At 38.3% G+C, this 17,754-nt stretch overlaps 1 protein-coding gene across 2 annotated transcripts in view; it reads right to left on the reverse strand.

The window, feature by feature from the left end:
* FAF1 (Fas associated factor 1) overlaps positions 1-17,754 on the reverse strand; it is a 147,440-nt gene that overhangs the window by 127,341 nt on the left and 2,345 nt on the right. For both annotated transcript variants that reach the window (XM_056498111.1, XM_056498112.1), the window contains exon 2: positions 4,011-4,079. In XM_056498111.1, coding sequence (XP_056354086.1) covers positions 4,011-4,079 — 69 coding nt within the window. The remainder of the gene's footprint in view (positions 1-4,010; positions 4,080-17,754) is intronic.

Genomic DNA, 17,754 nt, shown 5'->3' on the forward strand with positions numbered 1-17,754 from the left:
CCCTTTTGTTTTATTGCTTTTACACGAAGTTTAAGATACATTTATCTGTCATTCTTACCTTCACATGCCAAAAGAGAAGGTCAGAGTCTAAACAGGCAAGCTATGAAGTCAGCAGACTTTACAAAGGACAGAAATTCCTAACTTCTGCTTCCTCAGATGGTAAAAATTACTGTAAATTAATGGAGCTGAAAGAAATGACACTCAGGAAACAACATATCAGCAACCCTGGGAGGCTGAAGAGAGCTGGATCCATTTATAGCAGAATGCCTGAAGAGATCATTATATTATCTATGTTGATCTTCTGTATCTCACAGAACATCTGAAACATTTTGCCACCCAGCCTATAATAAGCCCTGTAATTAGGCTACAGTGTTCTAACACAGAAAAACCCTAAGCTGCTCTATATGCAGCAGACCACCACAAAGGCCAAGTCATATGCAGCAAAGGGGAACTAATTATTGGCAAAATTAGGTTTCATGATCCCACCAAGCAGTTTTTACACTGTTGCTGCACACGAATTTCTCTGCAGCACTCTTGTGACCAATTTTATTTTGAGTAATTGAACAAAGACAAGCAACCAAACATTTATGAAAGACAGCTTTCAATACTGCTTCAAGCAGCTACTGCAAAACACATACAACAGCTTTGAACACTGTAAAACATATACACTCTGAGACATTCAAATCCAGTTCGTTTAGTACCAAACTCAAGATAAATAAAAGGAAGTCTGTATTTTCTTAGAGTATCCCATATAGAGGATTAGAGACAAAGACTTCTAATTGGGGTAAGTAATCTTTTAAAATTCAAAAATAGGAAGCTGACATTTCAGTTCTAAACTGAAAAGAAAAAGGAATCCTGTTTAACTCTTAACAAATAACCAAAGTGACTATTAGAGAAACTAAACCAAGAAAGGAGAGCCTTACACTTAACCCAGGTTTGGCTTTGTTTAAAGGTAAAACCAAATGTCCGAAAGATACAGAACATAGTAAAAGGAATAGGAAAGACACTGATGACATTTTAATCCTTAATACTAAATTCTAGGAAGACCAGGGGGGCAGGAGGGGAAAAAATGCTTACAAAGTAAGCAGTAGGAATATTTCTTCAAATTTGCAAACAGAAAAACTTACACAAACACACAGTACTTGTAGCACAACGTAAGAAACTTTTTGTTTCATGAACTTAATAACCTCTGCTGTCTCTGTGCATTCTGATGTACTTCAGCCCATGTCAGTTCTTACTTCCCTGTTTCTGTTTGGGATCCTTCTGCTTTCCAGCTCACCAGGGCTCCTTCTTTTGGTTGTTTTGGCTGAAGTCCCAGAGAAATAACAACACCCTTGAGCTGAGTGTCAGAAAGTTTAAGAAGCAACAGGTGCCCAAGGGAATCTTCAACCTGGGTCTTTAGCACAGCCACTGATAATGCACAACTTTTTTTTCCCAAACAGTAACTTGAGATACAAACAGGCTGAATGAAAAGTAAGAGTAAATCTCTTTGAGACAAGAACTTCCTTAACTTAAGTTTTTGGGTTTTTCCCCTTTTGCTGCAGGAGTGCCCCTGCACTTTGGTTGATGACATCTTAATGGGATTTGCTTAGCTTTCTACTCATTAGCCTGGGTGCCTCACAGAAGACTTCTTCATCAGATACTGACTTTACTTCCAACATCAGAGAAGTAAAGGAATTGATATTTTAAAGCCTCTGAATCAGATACACAAAGTGAAATCAGAGAAAACAGAAATTGTGTTCTTCCCATTTATCTAACACTGGGGGCCAAAGGGTGGCAGAGGAGCCCTTACCAAAATCATCATTACTTCACTATTGTCTTCATGAACTATGAATAAAGTTCTTCAAGTTTGGTTTTCCTGAGAAATCAAAAAAAAAGTTTTGCTCTGTGTTGAACGACATATTTAGTGCCAAACTAAAGAATTTTTTACTTTTTCATCTCAGCTAAAAATACTCCGAAGACCTTTTGGATAAATTAAAAGAAACTCTCCCCAATTTCTAGGCACTGAATCTGTACTTGACTACCGAATTAAAAAAAAAAAAAAAAAAAACCACCACCCCACACATGGATCATGCACTTTCAATTCCCAAAGAAAAAAAAAAAGCTACATTTTTCATAAGTCATGAGCCTTTCCTCAAGTTCTTTTGAAATGCTAAAAACCCTTGCCTAACAGAGGTATTTGATTCTCTCTCATCCCAGGAACTCCTTTTCTTCAGTCTTCTCTTCCTTCATTCTTCTGTTTCTACCTCCTTGTTAGAATAGCAGGATTTGGCTTTCACTCCCACTCCCTTTTTTTACAAGAAGGCTGCTTTTAATAAAAATGAGCCAGTGTCCTATTAATGACACACCCTTAGGGCATCTCCTTCACTTACAGTCTCCTCAATATTATTTTTTTTCTTCTACAACTTACCACTTCTTTTCCATAGACATTTCTCTCATTCATCTTCTGCCTAGTTTCAAAAACTATGTACTTTCCTCAAGTACCTCTTGCATTCCTAATTTTCTACCCTTTCCTACTTTCCCTACGTCTTTTTTAAGCTTGCACATTTGGGTTATTTCTTCTTTCCTCTCTATATTCTACTTCTAGATCATCTAGTAATCACTAATAGAATTAACTACTGAAAGGTGTTCTCATAGCTTTAGAAACTTCACTCTTCTTTCTGCTTATTCTGGAGTGTCAGAAGAGACTTATTTGTTCTGACCATTTTTCATGGCAGTTCTCTCATTCAACCCAACCTACTGAGGCATTTACTGTAATTCACACAATTTACAAATCCTCCAAAACCACACCCAACAGATCTAATGGATTTTATTGGGAACTTCATCACCTGAACAGAATGCATAAGGCTATTCCTTGCCTTCCAACAAACAACTGGATTTTCAAAAGAGCTCATGCCATGTCACTACAAACTACTATGGCTATGACAAAAGATGTTTTAACTCCATCACTCAGCACACACCTGGGTTTTTCTGTTTGAAGCCACTGATGACAGACACTCCCTTCTGCACACTGGCATCTCCCTCTTGCTTATACCTCCACACACTGCAAAATAGACTCTGCGTTCATTTTAACATGTAGTTTCTAGTGTTGGGATTTTGTTTACAATAGGTTACAGTTGAAACTCTATCCACAGCTAATTTTGGAAATCTAATTTTTTTTTTAATAACTCTGATATTTTGGTCTGGTCCAAAGATCATTCATTTGGAAAAGAGAAAACAAAAGGGAGGAAGTCAAATGTTTTACAGTTTAAAGGAAGATCACTTGCTTTTAAATTAAGCTTCTTGTAGTTTACACTTCTAAACCTTAAGAAATTGGATTAATAGTTTATTTACTAATCCTATGAAGAGTCTTAAAACACCTAAAACTATTTTGCTTGGTTTTATCGGTTCCCTCCTATTTGTCTGCACATTGAACCTTGCTGCAGAATAGATGAGAGTTTTTTCAGGACAAGTGTTTGTTGGGTTTTTTGTTTGTACTTAATGATGTCTGGATAGCACCAAATCTAAATAAAGTTATGGCTTTAATCAACTGACTCAATTCTGCACAACCACCAACAATAGAAGAGCAACAATCCTAATTTTAAATTAAAAGCACATGAAAATTTGGAGAAGTTGTTTCATCTTCCATTTCTTCCACAAGAACCTAAATCCTCAAAAACCCATGCGTGCATACACAGGTCTTCTTCTAAAAATGCTACCCTTCATAATATTTCTTACAAAATGAAGCCAAAAGGAAACTAAACAAAATGTGAAACCTGGCTTTAGAGGACAACAAAAAAATGAAAAAAGCCTGAAGACAATCAGAGCAGAGCAGAGTTTGTACAACTCAGGGTCAGGTTAACTTGGAGATGAGGCTTTAACAGACCAGAAACAGTCTACACATAAACAACCTGTTTGTCCAGCCACGAGACACCCCCAAATTTGAAATAAAGCTACCAGCTGTCTCAGCAAGATGCCATGTCACTGTTACATGGGGTTGATCTATGAAGTCATTTTCTTAGAATACTTACCACTAAATCCCAGTTATTTTGTTCAAGCAACGTTATAGCTTCATCAATATTTTCAATACCAGTACATGCCTAAAAACAAAAAGAAGCAGTAAACAGAATTAAAAGCATTGATCAAAATCAGGGTATTAATACCTATAATTCAATTAATTTCATCAGGATGACAGGAAAGGTATAGGTTTTCCCTTTCTGTTACAAAAGGGTAATTCAGAAATCAGACTTCATGTTTTAAACATCAAACATTTAGGTATCATTCCCAGTTCCATCAGAGGATTCTTGTGTAACCTTGAGCAAGCCACCTAGGGAAGCAAGACCAAGTAGTTATTTGTAAAATTAGGACAATAGTGCTGCCCCATAAAGGCGTTTTGAGAATTCTACTTCAAAACTATGATGTACTCATACTACTTTAAAAGGGAGCACAAAAAACCCTAAAGTTCCAGCCCTGTACTCTGGCTTTACCTAGTTCAAGAAATCTAACACAATAGCATTATTAAGGTAATGTTAACCCTCATAAAACCATATTTTGAACTGAGCTTAATTCCAAATCCAAGAGCACCTCTACTCAGCAAAAAATGAGATGCAGCAACTTGCTTCCTTTTTTTGATACCCAGACCTTTTCAACTTTCCACTTCAGCAGAGCATTGCTGTTCATTCTGCCATATATTTGCCACCATTCATATTGAAGGATATCAGATATATTTTACCAAAAGAATAAAAAGAAACAGTTAAGTTTCTTTCTGGAATTTATCTTTCATCCTAACCAAAGCAGTTCAGACTTTCATAAGATCTAAAACATGATCATATTCCTTCTGCTCTACACCACAGTTATATAAAACTGTGGTATACAAAACTGCATCAAAAAAAAAAAAAAGAACCAAAAAAAACAAACAAAAAACCCCACCTTTTAACAGTAATAATACAGAGCTAGGTAGCAGCAGCAAACAGATCAGTTTTCCTGATTTCCTTTATGTCATAAGAGAAGAAGGAGGCTAAGCAAACATCTTTTTCCTTCCAAGTCATAAAAAGCAATCAGGTAATTTATTTCCCATGTTCTGACTTTTCTCCCAATTTACAACCATGAAAACATAAAAAGAAGAAATCATAGAGAAATTCAAGGCCAATTCTCTCTTCCTAAATTCAACCCTGAAAAATTCCACACTTACAAAGCACTACATGCAGTATGTCAACACAAAATGTACCAGTCTGAAGGACCACAAGATGAAATTATGGGAGAATTTTGCCTGCAGAGGGGAGGCAGCAGTTTCTACTGCTACACAGTGCTCTCATGACCACATTGATCCTCTCTGCAACAAGAGAAAATTTCTTCCACTTCAGAGCATGCTGTGTTAATGCTGAATTTCACCCACTTCACATTGGGAATGCTAAAAAAATATCACTTTGCCCTTCAGAAGCATCATTTTGCCTTTTTTTCCATTATTTCTTGCAGTTATTTCTGAAGTTAAAAATAGGACAACACTTCAACACAATCTCCAGCAAATACTTATACATTTATATACACTTATGTCAGGTAGGTTTGAAGAGTACAGGGCTTGAGCCTGTGCTTTCTGAAATCACAGGATGGCTCATGCTGCCATCAACCTGCCACTGGAACTGATGTGAACAGATCTGCTGCAAAAATCCTGCTTTGAGAAAAAGCTCTGCACAAGTGACAGTCTTTCTGTTTGCATTCAAGTGAAATACACTTAATGTGGTCATTACAGAAATAATTACTATTTCTCATTTGTCAGCTCTGTGAAATCTGCATGACTTTTTTAAGAACTACCTTGTTCCAACTTACAATAAGAACTTGACCAGCAATGTGTTGTTTTCACCCCTGGGCTGTGCAGATGAAATTGAGGACAAGGTACCTAAAATTCAGGATTTAACACTGGTTTTAGCCGTCCCCTCTTTTTGTCATTCCTGCAGCTCTTCTGACTTGCCACTGTCCCTCTCTTAGCCCATACTAACTGCAAATCAATTCACTTTGGCATACTCTCATTTTGACGTAAACCAAACAAAATTAGCTTATCCTTCTGCCAAAGCACATAGTGAAAGGAGTTAACTCATCACAGTGTGGGCAGAGTAATTAAAGAACTAATTCACCTGTGTGTCTGCATCCTTCCTGAATCATCTTTCTGGTGATTTACAATGGAAAACAGAAGCTCTTGGTCACCTAGCAATGCAGAGTCACTGGGTAACAAGAACAGACAGGTGTAAACACCAGCTGAGAATAAAAATCATCAGAATTCTTAATAGCCAAGACAAGCAGTTTTGGTTTAAATCTTCATACCATTCTTACACTCCTTTTCAGTATTTGATTTTGAGAAGTTCTTAAACTAAGATTTCACTTTCCAGATGGACCATTTTTGCTAGTTTTCAATAAAACAAAACACACATTTCAGAATTGCAGCAGGAAAGAATGAGTGGTACTTATCAATGTAACCATAAAACAGACATTCCCAGATCTTCCTCAACACACACTGTTAATGTCAGGGTTGCAGCAAATTAAGACTATTTAGAATCTTACTATATTTCACTATCTCAACATTAAAACACTGCATACTACAACACACAAATCAAGTCAGAAGCCATCAGTGAGACCAAAAACCCTCAGCAACCAAAAATTCAAGCTGCTTCCTTGTAACTGTATCATGTCATGCAAGCTAAATCTAAAAAAAAAAAAAAAAAATCATCTGGTTTGCATGTCTTTGATTTTCCCTAAGAAATTAAGCACACAAGACAGGCAGTCCCTCACTGGCAAGTGTGACATGACGTCAAAGGCTCTGTAGTGACAGATTGGTCCCAGAACAACCTGGGCTGCTCCTGCCTTTGTTTTCTTTAGGGAAACACACACAGGAAACCAGCAGGTTCTGTCAGCAACAGAATTAACAAAGTCTGCTTCCTCATGGGTTTGCCTCTCATCCCTAATTGCAAAGGCTGATTTAAGCTTTTCCTATGGTTGGAATATTTATAAGAGCTTCTTCTAATGGACTGCTTCCCATATTACCTGGCTGGATTTTCATTATATTTGGAATAGTTTCATTAGTACAAGTCCAAGGGACACCTGGCACCTTAGGGCTCTATGTCTCACCTATCTAGAAAGGCAGACTAGAATTCACAGGGTTTAATTATTTACGATACATAAATATGTTTTACTTATGTTTATTCCTTTTATTCTACCCAAGCAAGAAACAAACAAACAAAACTTAAATAGGAAAAAAGAAAGTTAAATTTGTTCAGAATCAGAAGTGAAAAAACCCTTCAAAATACAGTACAGCAGATAAGCTCTGCAGATGCAAAAACATACCTTTGTTACTGAGCAAGTAAAGTGAGAGGCTGAGGAGACTTTTTATTATTCACAGATTTTTATTCAGCTTTATTTTCAAGAGAGACCTGCTTAACAGAAGGCATTAAATATTTTAAAAGAAAATTCCTACCTGAATACTACTAAATCTTGATTCAGTGAACAACCAGCACATCCTCTAAGTAAGTCATCAAAAGATGAAAGAAACAAACCACCACAGAAAAGATAAAGCCTTGAAGGCTCACTGATTTGTAAACCTTTACACATCAGAAAGAAACCAAAGAATTTTTTTTGGAGGACAAAGGAGAAAAGACAGAACAAGTTCCTCCTCCTCTCTGCATTTCCTGTAAATCTAGGATATCATTTTCAGCCTTCACAGCAGCTCCAGAGACTCTGCAGTCACTTCTGTGCTTTTCCAGACCACACAAGAGGAAAACGAATGCAAGGATGAGAAAACTATTGTTGTGTGCTGAATACATAACCAGATTCTGAAGATAAAGTTACTGAATGCTAAAACAACTTTCTCAGCATCCTGCTTTTCCAGGGCAGGTAAGTGTTTCCACCAGCCAGACTGACGTTTTCACACAATAAAATTTCTGAGTGTTCTCCAAATTTTTTTTCCAGGAAGCTTCAAATCCCCACAATGACGGAGACTTCACCCTTGGAATGTTTCACAGGTAACCATCAGGGATCCTATCCTTGCACAGTAACATTAACCTTAATAAAAGAAGCAAACTAGCTACTGAGGAAATTCAATAGGAAAGAAGTTGTGAGGACAGATAGGCTCCAAGGTATTTGAGACAAACCTAGGAGCTGCTTCCAGAAAGCTGTAAAGCAGGATGACAGACCAGCTCTTCTAAATCCCCTGCAGGGTGGTCTGACCCCAGCAGCTGTAACAGCTGGATCTGGGGTTTGAGACCCTCTGTGCCACCCCACCCCAAGAGCACAGGCTCCAGCCACCTCCCTACCCCAGGGAAGCAGCTGCCCTCCCCATCTGGCAGCAGCTGCTCCCCAGCACCTGCTGCAGGGATCCAGCAGTTGTTCCATGGCAGAGCTGCAAGGGCCAAGTGCAGCTCCCAGCACAGAGCTGGGCTGTTCCTGCAGCTGCTGGGACTCGCTCACACCAGGCACAGCTGCAGCTGCTGCACAGGAGCTGGCAGCAAATGGTATTTGGCAGCAAGGCAGGATGTGTCTCACCTGTGGCACAATTCTCCTGCTGGCCAAGGCAAAATGAGGCAGGCAAAGTATCCAAAAGGCCACAGTTGGCCTAAGTCTCAACATTCTGTATTTCTTTGGCTACTAACAGTAGCTGCATTTTCTCCGAAAAGGGAACTGTCCCATCTCTAATCTAACCCAGACTAGGCCTAAAACATTTTGTACAACAGGTTCAGGCCCATTAAAACCAGGCAGACAGACAGCTGTGAATTACATTGGGTACCACTTGCTCCTGTAACAGTCAGATTTAAAAAAAAAATATGTAGCTCAGTCCATCATTTCAATGCTTATCCAAAGCTACAATGCCCAAAGAAACAATTGCATGAACGCACCAGAAGATTCAATAGGATTATCCAGGAAGAAAAGCCTTCACTCTCTGGGAGCTCCCACAATAGCTCAGGAAGTCAGCATTAACACACCTGCAAGTGCACAGACAGCACCCTAGGAAGTGCTTACTTCTGAAAGCACCAAATAAAATTTTATCACTAGATAGAGCACAGCAACTGGAGTTAACTCTATTCCATAAAGATATATGAGATTTTCAAGGGACATAAGAAATGCTGGCAAAGAACATATATCGTTAAAAATCAATTCACTATCCCTTGGGTAACTTACTGTTCAAAAGTTGAGAGAGACCAGGAGCATGGAAAACCCTTTGGGTCCAGGCCACAAACCTGCTCAGGACAGCTGAATTACAGCTTAAAATCAGCAGCTTAAAAACAACAAACCACTCAGAGCTGTTCTGAGTAGCATTTGAGATACAGCAAATGATATTACTTATCTCCTTGATTATTCCCTCTGTAATAGAACCAAGATTTACCTTACTGTTTTATTCACCTCTTCAATTACAACCAGACAGTTCACAGACACACTTCAACTCCCGGCCAGGTTTTGCCTATCTCCAAAGACACAGAGTCTACAGCCTCTCTGGGCAGTTTGTTCTAGTGCTTTACCACCTTCACTGGGAATTGTTTTTCCTTATATTTAATTATAATTCCCCAAGCTGTAACCTATATCCACTGCCTCTCACCCTCCAACTCCAAGAGAAATTTGATTCTGTATTGTCTGTTATCACCCACTGTACAACTGAGACAGCAACTAGATCCTCCTGCAGCCTTCTCTCCCAGGCTACACAAAGCCAGCTCCCTTAACATCACCTTTCACATAAAAATGCTCCAGCCTCCTCCCTTCCTAGGTAACCCTTCACTGGACTTGCTCTGCTTTGTCAGTGGAGGGACTGACACTGAACACACAGCACTCCTGGCAGCAGTGGTCTCATCTCACCTGTACAATGAGAAAGAATGTTCTCCCTCAGACTCCTGGAACACTGATACAGCCATTGTGTAGTTTCTAGAAAAACCCTTAATTCCCTTTCCAAGCATTCCTAACAAAAATCAGGTTTCTGGAAGCAAGATATTTAAACAATCCAATCCTGAGTTTCCACTTTCTAGAGTCAAACATAGTATTTTGCTTCCTTTTTCCATTCATTATGAGGAGAATGGCTCAGTAATCAAGGATAATTATCAAGTCTATAAAGAAACAAAGCTAGCTCCAGATTGTATCTGCCAGAAGGATGTAGGACACTAATTCACCCATGACACATTAATAAGTCAGAAAATTTTCTTTAAATTCACACATACACTGTTGCAATGCTGACTACTTCAAAGCTACTGAAACAAAGTGTAAAACTTCTTCCCCCAAAACAGACAAAGTTTAGCCAAGATTCCCAGGCAAGCAAGTAAAGCTTTAGTACCATATCTATTTTAAGATGCCTGTGTAACTCCCTTCTGGGCTATCAAGAAATGCAGCACATTCAGACACTCACAACTGAGATTTTTTGGTACCTCAGTTCTTCTCATCCCAGAGTCCCAGCTGTCTCAGGATCACCTCCACAGACTCCATCAGCTACACCCCTCTGTGGCATTCCTGCTCCTTCTAAACTTGCAACAACCCCACTGGTGTATTGAGACTGTTCTTGGTATGACTCATCCGTGGTTATTAAATTAACTTTTACTTCTGTTTCAGACAAACACTAAAAAAACAACATGCAGGCATATCAACCAAGACACAGACTGAAAGGTCACCTACTGCAAGCATCTAACTGAAGAGATAAGAATGCTTCTCTTTTTACATAACTCAAAAGATCATCTGGTAAAAATTAAGCTGCTCATTTAGCAAAAACAAGCTCATTTACTTACTAGTATCAGAAATTAAGAAAGGGTTTTAGGCAAATATGCCAGGGTAAAGTTTGCCCAATGCATTTCAACTCCCACACCCAACTATTTACAAGTTTCATCATTCTACTGTTTGAGCATCCCCTTAAGCAAAGCGAGGGGGAAGGGGGGAGAAGAAAAAGAATATTTCTGAAGGTCACAGAAGACATCTCAACCTATAGGTACCAAGTAGACAGGAGTGAACTTTGCTCACACTCTGAGATGACTGCAAGCCTTCCAAACAAAGCAAGCTGGGGACAAAGTCTAAACTGGTAGCATGAAGCTCTAACCACTTCTCAGCAGAACTAACTAACTCAGCACCACACTAACCACTTTCAAATAGATTCCAGCAGACTGTGAACTCTCTCAAGACTCTGGAGCAAATTCTGATTCCAGAATACCACGAAGGCAGATCCCTAGGAAGCCCATGAGCTGAGCCAAGGCATGAACTCAAGGCTCCCAAGCCCCATGTTAACACTCCAGAGTTTAAGCCACACACGTTACATACAAAGAGCAGTGGTGAAACTGAATTAAAAAACAAACCAAAAGTCAGTACCCATTAATTAGTACTCCACACTACCAAACCCATTTGTCTTTCCTGAGGACTGAAGACAGCCTTTACCCAACAACTACAAAATATTTTGGTTAGGATTATCCCAAAGTTTCTGTGTTTGTTTAATACTTTTATTAAGTATGTCAGTGAAGGCAAAACCTCAAGGTTTCCTGAGTCACTTTGCCCCTACAGTATCACATAAGAAAAATGGATGGAAAAAAGAAAATAATTGTTTGGGTCAAAAAAACACTTGATGCACATTTGCACTCAATTCCTTTCTCCTCATTGTCTCAAAGCAGCAGAACTTTAAAAGCAACTGAAGAATAAATAAAAGCCACTTTCTAGATTAGCACACCAATGAAGAGTACTAATCCATACAAAAGAATATTTTAGTCTGCATTCCACAAACACTCTTTTTATTTTTTTGTGAAGAAAAGGACAGCAAGGAACAGACATATTCCTCAAAACCTGCAAAAGGCACTGGCATGGTTTAACTCCAGCCAGCAGCCAAGCCCCATGGAATTGCTCACTCATTGCTCCAGCAGTGGGACCAGAGAGAGAATCAGAAAGGTAAAAGCTGGAAAATTCACAGTTAGAAATAAAGACAGTTTAATAGGGAAAGCAAAAGCAACAACAGGCAAAACAAAGAAATAACTCCCTGCTTCCCATGGGCAAACAGGTGTTCAGCCACTTCCAGGATAATGGGGCCCCACCACATGTAGTGGTTACTTGGGAAGACAAACAGCATCACCACGAAGATCCTCTCTTCCTCTTTCTTCCCCCTGCTTTATATACCCAGCATGGTGTCATATGGTCTGGAAAATCCCTTTGCTCATTTTGGGTCCAGTCCCAACTGTGTCTCCTCCCAACTTCCTGTGCACCCCAAAGCCCCCTTCTTAGTATAGCAGTACAAGAAGCAGAAAAGGCCTTGGCTCTGCACAAACCCTTCTCAGCAATAACAAAAACATCTCCATATTATCAATTCTGTGTTCAAATCCAAAGCACAGCCCCATAACAGCCACTAGGAAGAAAATGAACTCTACCCCAGCCAAGACCAACAGGCATCCAGAACAGGCAAACTCCAAGCACAGGTCATACCAATAGCACAAAAAAAAAAAGTTTACTAAAGACATAAAAATTAAAAATTATATAAGCTTTTAAAAGTATCAGGACAAGAAAGCCAGACAGTAAGTCAGTGGAAGAAAATAGTAGAGAAGTATTCAAAGAAGGCAAGGGCATATCAGAAAAGCTACATGAATTCTGTGCACTGATACTCATTACTGAGGAACTTTGGGACCATCCTGTAACACAGCTGATATCTGTACAGAAAACACTCTCATCCTAAGATGTCAGCAGAGACACATAGAACAAACCACTAGATTTGTGAGAATCCCCAGAACTTTAAAGGAACTTAAATACAAGGTTTTCACAGCAGACTCTCTTTAAATCAGTCTTGATTAAAGGTGAAATCAACACCACATTCCCACAGTGCTAATGTGAGTTTTTTGTGATGCAAACCAGAAGGGGTTAAGATTTCCACAGTTCAAATTTGACTTCTGTACTAATAAGAAACAACAGAAATTCCAATAAAGTATATAGAATAGGTTTAGTAGGTATATATTTATGACACAGAGGAAAAGTGAACACAGCTTCTACAGAGCAAACTCACATATCACACTACTCAAATGTCTCTCAAGAGCTCAGTCAGTTGAAGAACACAATACTAACTCAAGTTGATGCAGTTTATTTCCAAAGCTTTACAACAAAACCCATCATCAAGCTTTCAAAATGCTGACTTCCAGAAACTAGGATGAAGCAAATCCATTCACATCCTGTTTCTTTCAGCTCTTTCCTAAGAACCAGCCACTGCTGTAGAAGAGACATTAGGCCAGCTGGGTCTTCGATCTGAGCTGATATGGCACCTTTGGTATTTGCTCACACAAACAACCTGACCTTTAGACAAAAAAAAAATTATAGAAGTGACTCAGTTTCAGTGTTCTTGTCTTCACAAATTGTTTCCTGCAATAGATAAAATATGAAACTTATATAAAATAACCCAAGGGCTAACGTACTCTGTTCTAGTTTCAAAATGTCTCTTAAGAACTTCAGCTTTAATGAATTATCTTTTGAAAGCACTAACTACTGCTGTGGAACAAAGACCTGCTCAACCAGTCAGACATACAGGACCAGTAGATGACTATTTTGATAGACCAAACAACATGTCATGCATACATTTGGGCCTTGATTTCCTCTTTGAGCAGTTTCTTTTTACAATTGCACATCAACTAGTCAACTCACAAAATGGGTTTAATTAGTAGGTATCAATCCAGCCAGTAAGCATGTCATTTCCTTTCATCCAAATAATGAAGGGCAAGTAAAATGTTAGGTACTTCCCCAGGCCTTTTATTCTAGTTCCTACAGTAGTTAAAGGAAAGGACTCATCTAATGGCTGCCCCACATATGCACAAATTTATTCACTGACTAGAAAAATATGAAATCCTATCATGTCATGTAGTTCCTTGAAAAAGCTACCTTTTGCTTCCAGTTTGGAAGTGTGTGAAGATTAGGCTTGCAATGGTAACTGAATGATAAGAATTGCCCAAACAGAGAGGAAAACTCTACCCTTTCAGGCTTTCCAGCTCCAATAAAATATTCTTAAGGTGGGAGATTCTCAAGGCCCCTTAAGACATGTAGCAAATGGCTCAAATGCTCATTCTCCTTCCACACAAAAATATGAACTCAGTAAATGTAAAGTTTACTGTAAATGATCCTTGCTTACCAAGATATATTAGCCATGTGGTATTTTTTGATATGACAAATAATTTTCAAAGTATCTTTCAATGAAAGCCCATTCCCAGGCTTTGGGAGTACATATAATTAATAACTTCAGTATTATAATTAGTACTGGTTGTCATGACATTTGGAAAAGGATTCTCTAGCTACCACCTCTCAATCTGTTTCAGTGACCTACTAACCCAAATACCTATATGAATGGGCTGATGGAAATGGTTACTATGATGTGAAGAGTCTTTTCAAGGTAATTGAATGAAAAAACCAGAATAAACCTCTTTCTAAAGACAAATTGGTGCTCTAGTGATAAATTATTTAGGTTCCTACAGAAGGAGTGTAATGCACACAAATCTGTCATAGTAGCCTCTCTTTTCTATAAATGTCAGTTAGTATTTCTAATTAACTATCTGTCTTTACATTGGAGAAATTAACTGGCTTTTCCATGAAGAGCTATCAATGGGAATATCCAAGTTATGTTTCTAAAAGGACACGACTCTCACTTCATCCTCTTATTTGTGACTCTGGAACCCACTTCACCTTCAGTTTAGAGGCCAGTAAATCAAATTAGCCTCGTTCTGATGAACCTGAACTTTGGGATGATAACTGAACCTAAACATATCTAAAGAAATGAAACTCTAAAAACCCACAAAGAAAAAAACTAATAGAAGTGATGGCAGAAGTGACTGGTAGCAGACAATGAAAATGGCAATAATCAAGCTAGAACACACTAAGTATGCAGCATGTTTTTATGTCTCTTGGCCCTAGGGACATTTACAGTAAACAAGACCAATTGTGTTCCAAACCAAGAGGTCCAACTACCAGTTCCAAAGGTGTTACTGACTGTACCAAATTATAATGGGATAAAATCCAACAACAATTAAAAGGAATTCTAATCAAAATGCAAATTAAGAGGCCACACAAGTATGAACTTCAACATCCTACAGTGTCCTAAAGGCCTCTTTTTTACACAGAAAAACAGTCCTGTTATCAATTTTAAAATTTAACTAAAGGTACAGTAACCTATATCCACCAAAACAGGTCAGGTGAAGACGTGCTGAGCATCTGGGCACTGACTTAGCAACCAGCAGAGCCCACTTTTAACTAAAGAGACCCAGTAGGAGGGTATGATTAAACAAACCTGTCTACCCCAAACCCTGACTTAAAATCTCTAGAGTACTGGATTTCCTTCCAGCTGCTGTGGAGACAGTTGCAGAGTTTAGATCAGAACCCACTGCACTCTACATCCTACAGAGAAAACACACAAAAGCAGGGTTAGGTTTGAGTAAGACTGAGGTCTAAGCTCAGAAAGACCTGAACAAATGTACACCCAGATATTTAGAGAGACTTTCTAATGAAAATGTAGGCCTCTGGGAACTTTAAATCTTTGGAAAGTGTCCTCCAGCTTATGTTTAAACTTTGACTGGAACTCTCTTCAGAAAATACCTTTTATTGAGGACTTTGTTCCAAATTCCCAAACACTCCACTGAAAGCCTGCAAAGAAAGCAAGAACATCTCTTTCTGCCCCAGTACCTTAGTGACAAAACATGTCTTTTCTTCCAGAAATCAATATTAAGGACATCAGAACACACAGTGAGTGGTTTATCCTTATAGAAATGTTTGAAACACTTCCCATCTCCCACCCTAAGTCACAGTCCAGGGCCAGAATCAAAGGCACCGACTTGAATTTCCTCCCACAAACCTGTTTTTATGAAAGAGATTGACACAAAGTTGAAGTTTGAAAAAAAGAAAACAAAACTTTTTTTACACAAGTGTGTGAATCACACAAAAGTAACCTATTATCCAGTTTCTTAAAAATTTGGAAAAGGAAAAAAAAGCACATACTTTGGTTTCACAATGAACATAGATGGAAGAGGGAAGAAGAAAACCACTAAAAACTGTTGTCTCAATGAAAGCAAGGATCCTCCCACCCAAATCCTGAGGTACTTATTTGGTCAATGAAGAAAAATGTGAAATCTTTGAAAGATTTCCTCCTGAAGCTCCAATGTGTCAGATACTCTTGTAATATATGGACACACTCGAGATGACAACTCCCACGGTACTGCAACCCTCAGGCCCACTCCACATTTAGAATTGTTGTGAGGACAAGCACACAGTATGAATAAAGTGGTCCTATAGGTGGATATAACTTATAAGGACAGAAATATACACTTGCTTGTTTTAGTTCCAATCCTAAGTAAAGCTGTAAATTCAAAAGCAAAAGAGCTAGCGTGCAAAAACATCGGTATCTGACACTCCTGCCAATAATCAAAGTTAAACTTTGGGAACGAAGACCAATCTATGTCAATTAAATGAAGCTCTGTGCAACTAAATTTTACAATTTAAAAAGAAAAAAAAAATTGTTTTCTTTATAGTAAAAAGTAGACCCCAAACTGCAAGAGATCACGACTATATTTGTAGCATGTGAGCACCTGGGTATCCCACTGAAGATGAAAGAACACTTTAAAGGTAAACACAACAAACAACAGAAGAACAGGTGTTAAAAATTTGGTAGAAATTATTTTCCCCAGTATGTGAAGTATATGTTGCAGCATCACTCTTACCAGTTCACATGCAGCTATCTTTTTGAAGAATTGATGCTGCTAACACAAGCTGTTGTGTTTTTTCCTATGGAGTTTTTCCTTTATGCCAATGACACTTTGTGGAGAAGTTCTGAATTGCATTTAGTAAAAAAATCTAAAACTTGTTTGTGCAAGTTCTAGTCCTGAACTCCACATCAGCTACTTCCACTGAAAACAATCAGACTACTCATGTACAAAGCAAAGCTTCTGCATAATCTTTCCTAAGTGTGGGCCTGAGAAGGAAAAGTTAGGCAGGTTGCTTATACAGCCCACATGCATGAATACGTATTTTGTGCTCCCTGAGTAGCACACAGTAGCCTCATTAAAAAGGGGAGGAAAAGAAAATAATTATAAACCACACAGAACAGGCTTAAATTGTTTTGAGACATTACACAAAAATATTTTGGTAGATCACTCACTGCGCCTTACTCTACACTTAAAATTTTCATAAAATTCCATGGGTTTATGTATGTGTATATATTTACACATATATGCAAAACACCTTTTAAAAAGTAATTCTCTTTAGTACCTCCAAATGCAGAAGTAACCTGTTACTAGAATCAGAGTTAAAAAAGAAAAAAAACAAATGCAATACAAGTTCCTGCTCTAGCTGAATCCCAAGGTAAAATCCTCAGGAAGATACAGAACTCTGGAAGATACAAAATAAATCTACGAAAGCTTAAAAAAAGCATCAAGCATCAGCACAATTATGATTTCATTAATTTATTTTTTTAATGGGGTGAGAAAACCCTTTCAATTTTGAGAAGTTTAAAGACCACTAGTCTATCTCCCTTAAACATAACTTGGGAAAGGCAAGGGTGAAATGGTGATGGAAGTTTCCCTCCCAGTTTAATCCACCAAAGATTAGCTGAACTAAACTACAAAGTATTGCTTTTGAAATTTTCACTGTGTGCATCATTCCTCCACAAGACACCTCACATAAACATAGAAGATGGCAGCAGAACTCTGAGAAATATATTTATTAATTAAAAGGTACAGAAAATATAGAAGGGAAAATCATGCAGAATTACTTTGCACATAATGTTTTATTCTCCATTTTAAATTCTTAGTGAATGAGTTGCAAATTCCACCA

Source organism: Oenanthe melanoleuca, chromosome 8, assembly GCF_029582105.1.
Source record: "Oenanthe melanoleuca isolate GR-GAL-2019-014 chromosome 8, OMel1.0, whole genome shotgun sequence".
NCBI classification, from domain to species: Eukaryota; Metazoa; Chordata; class Aves; order Passeriformes; family Muscicapidae; genus Oenanthe; species Oenanthe melanoleuca.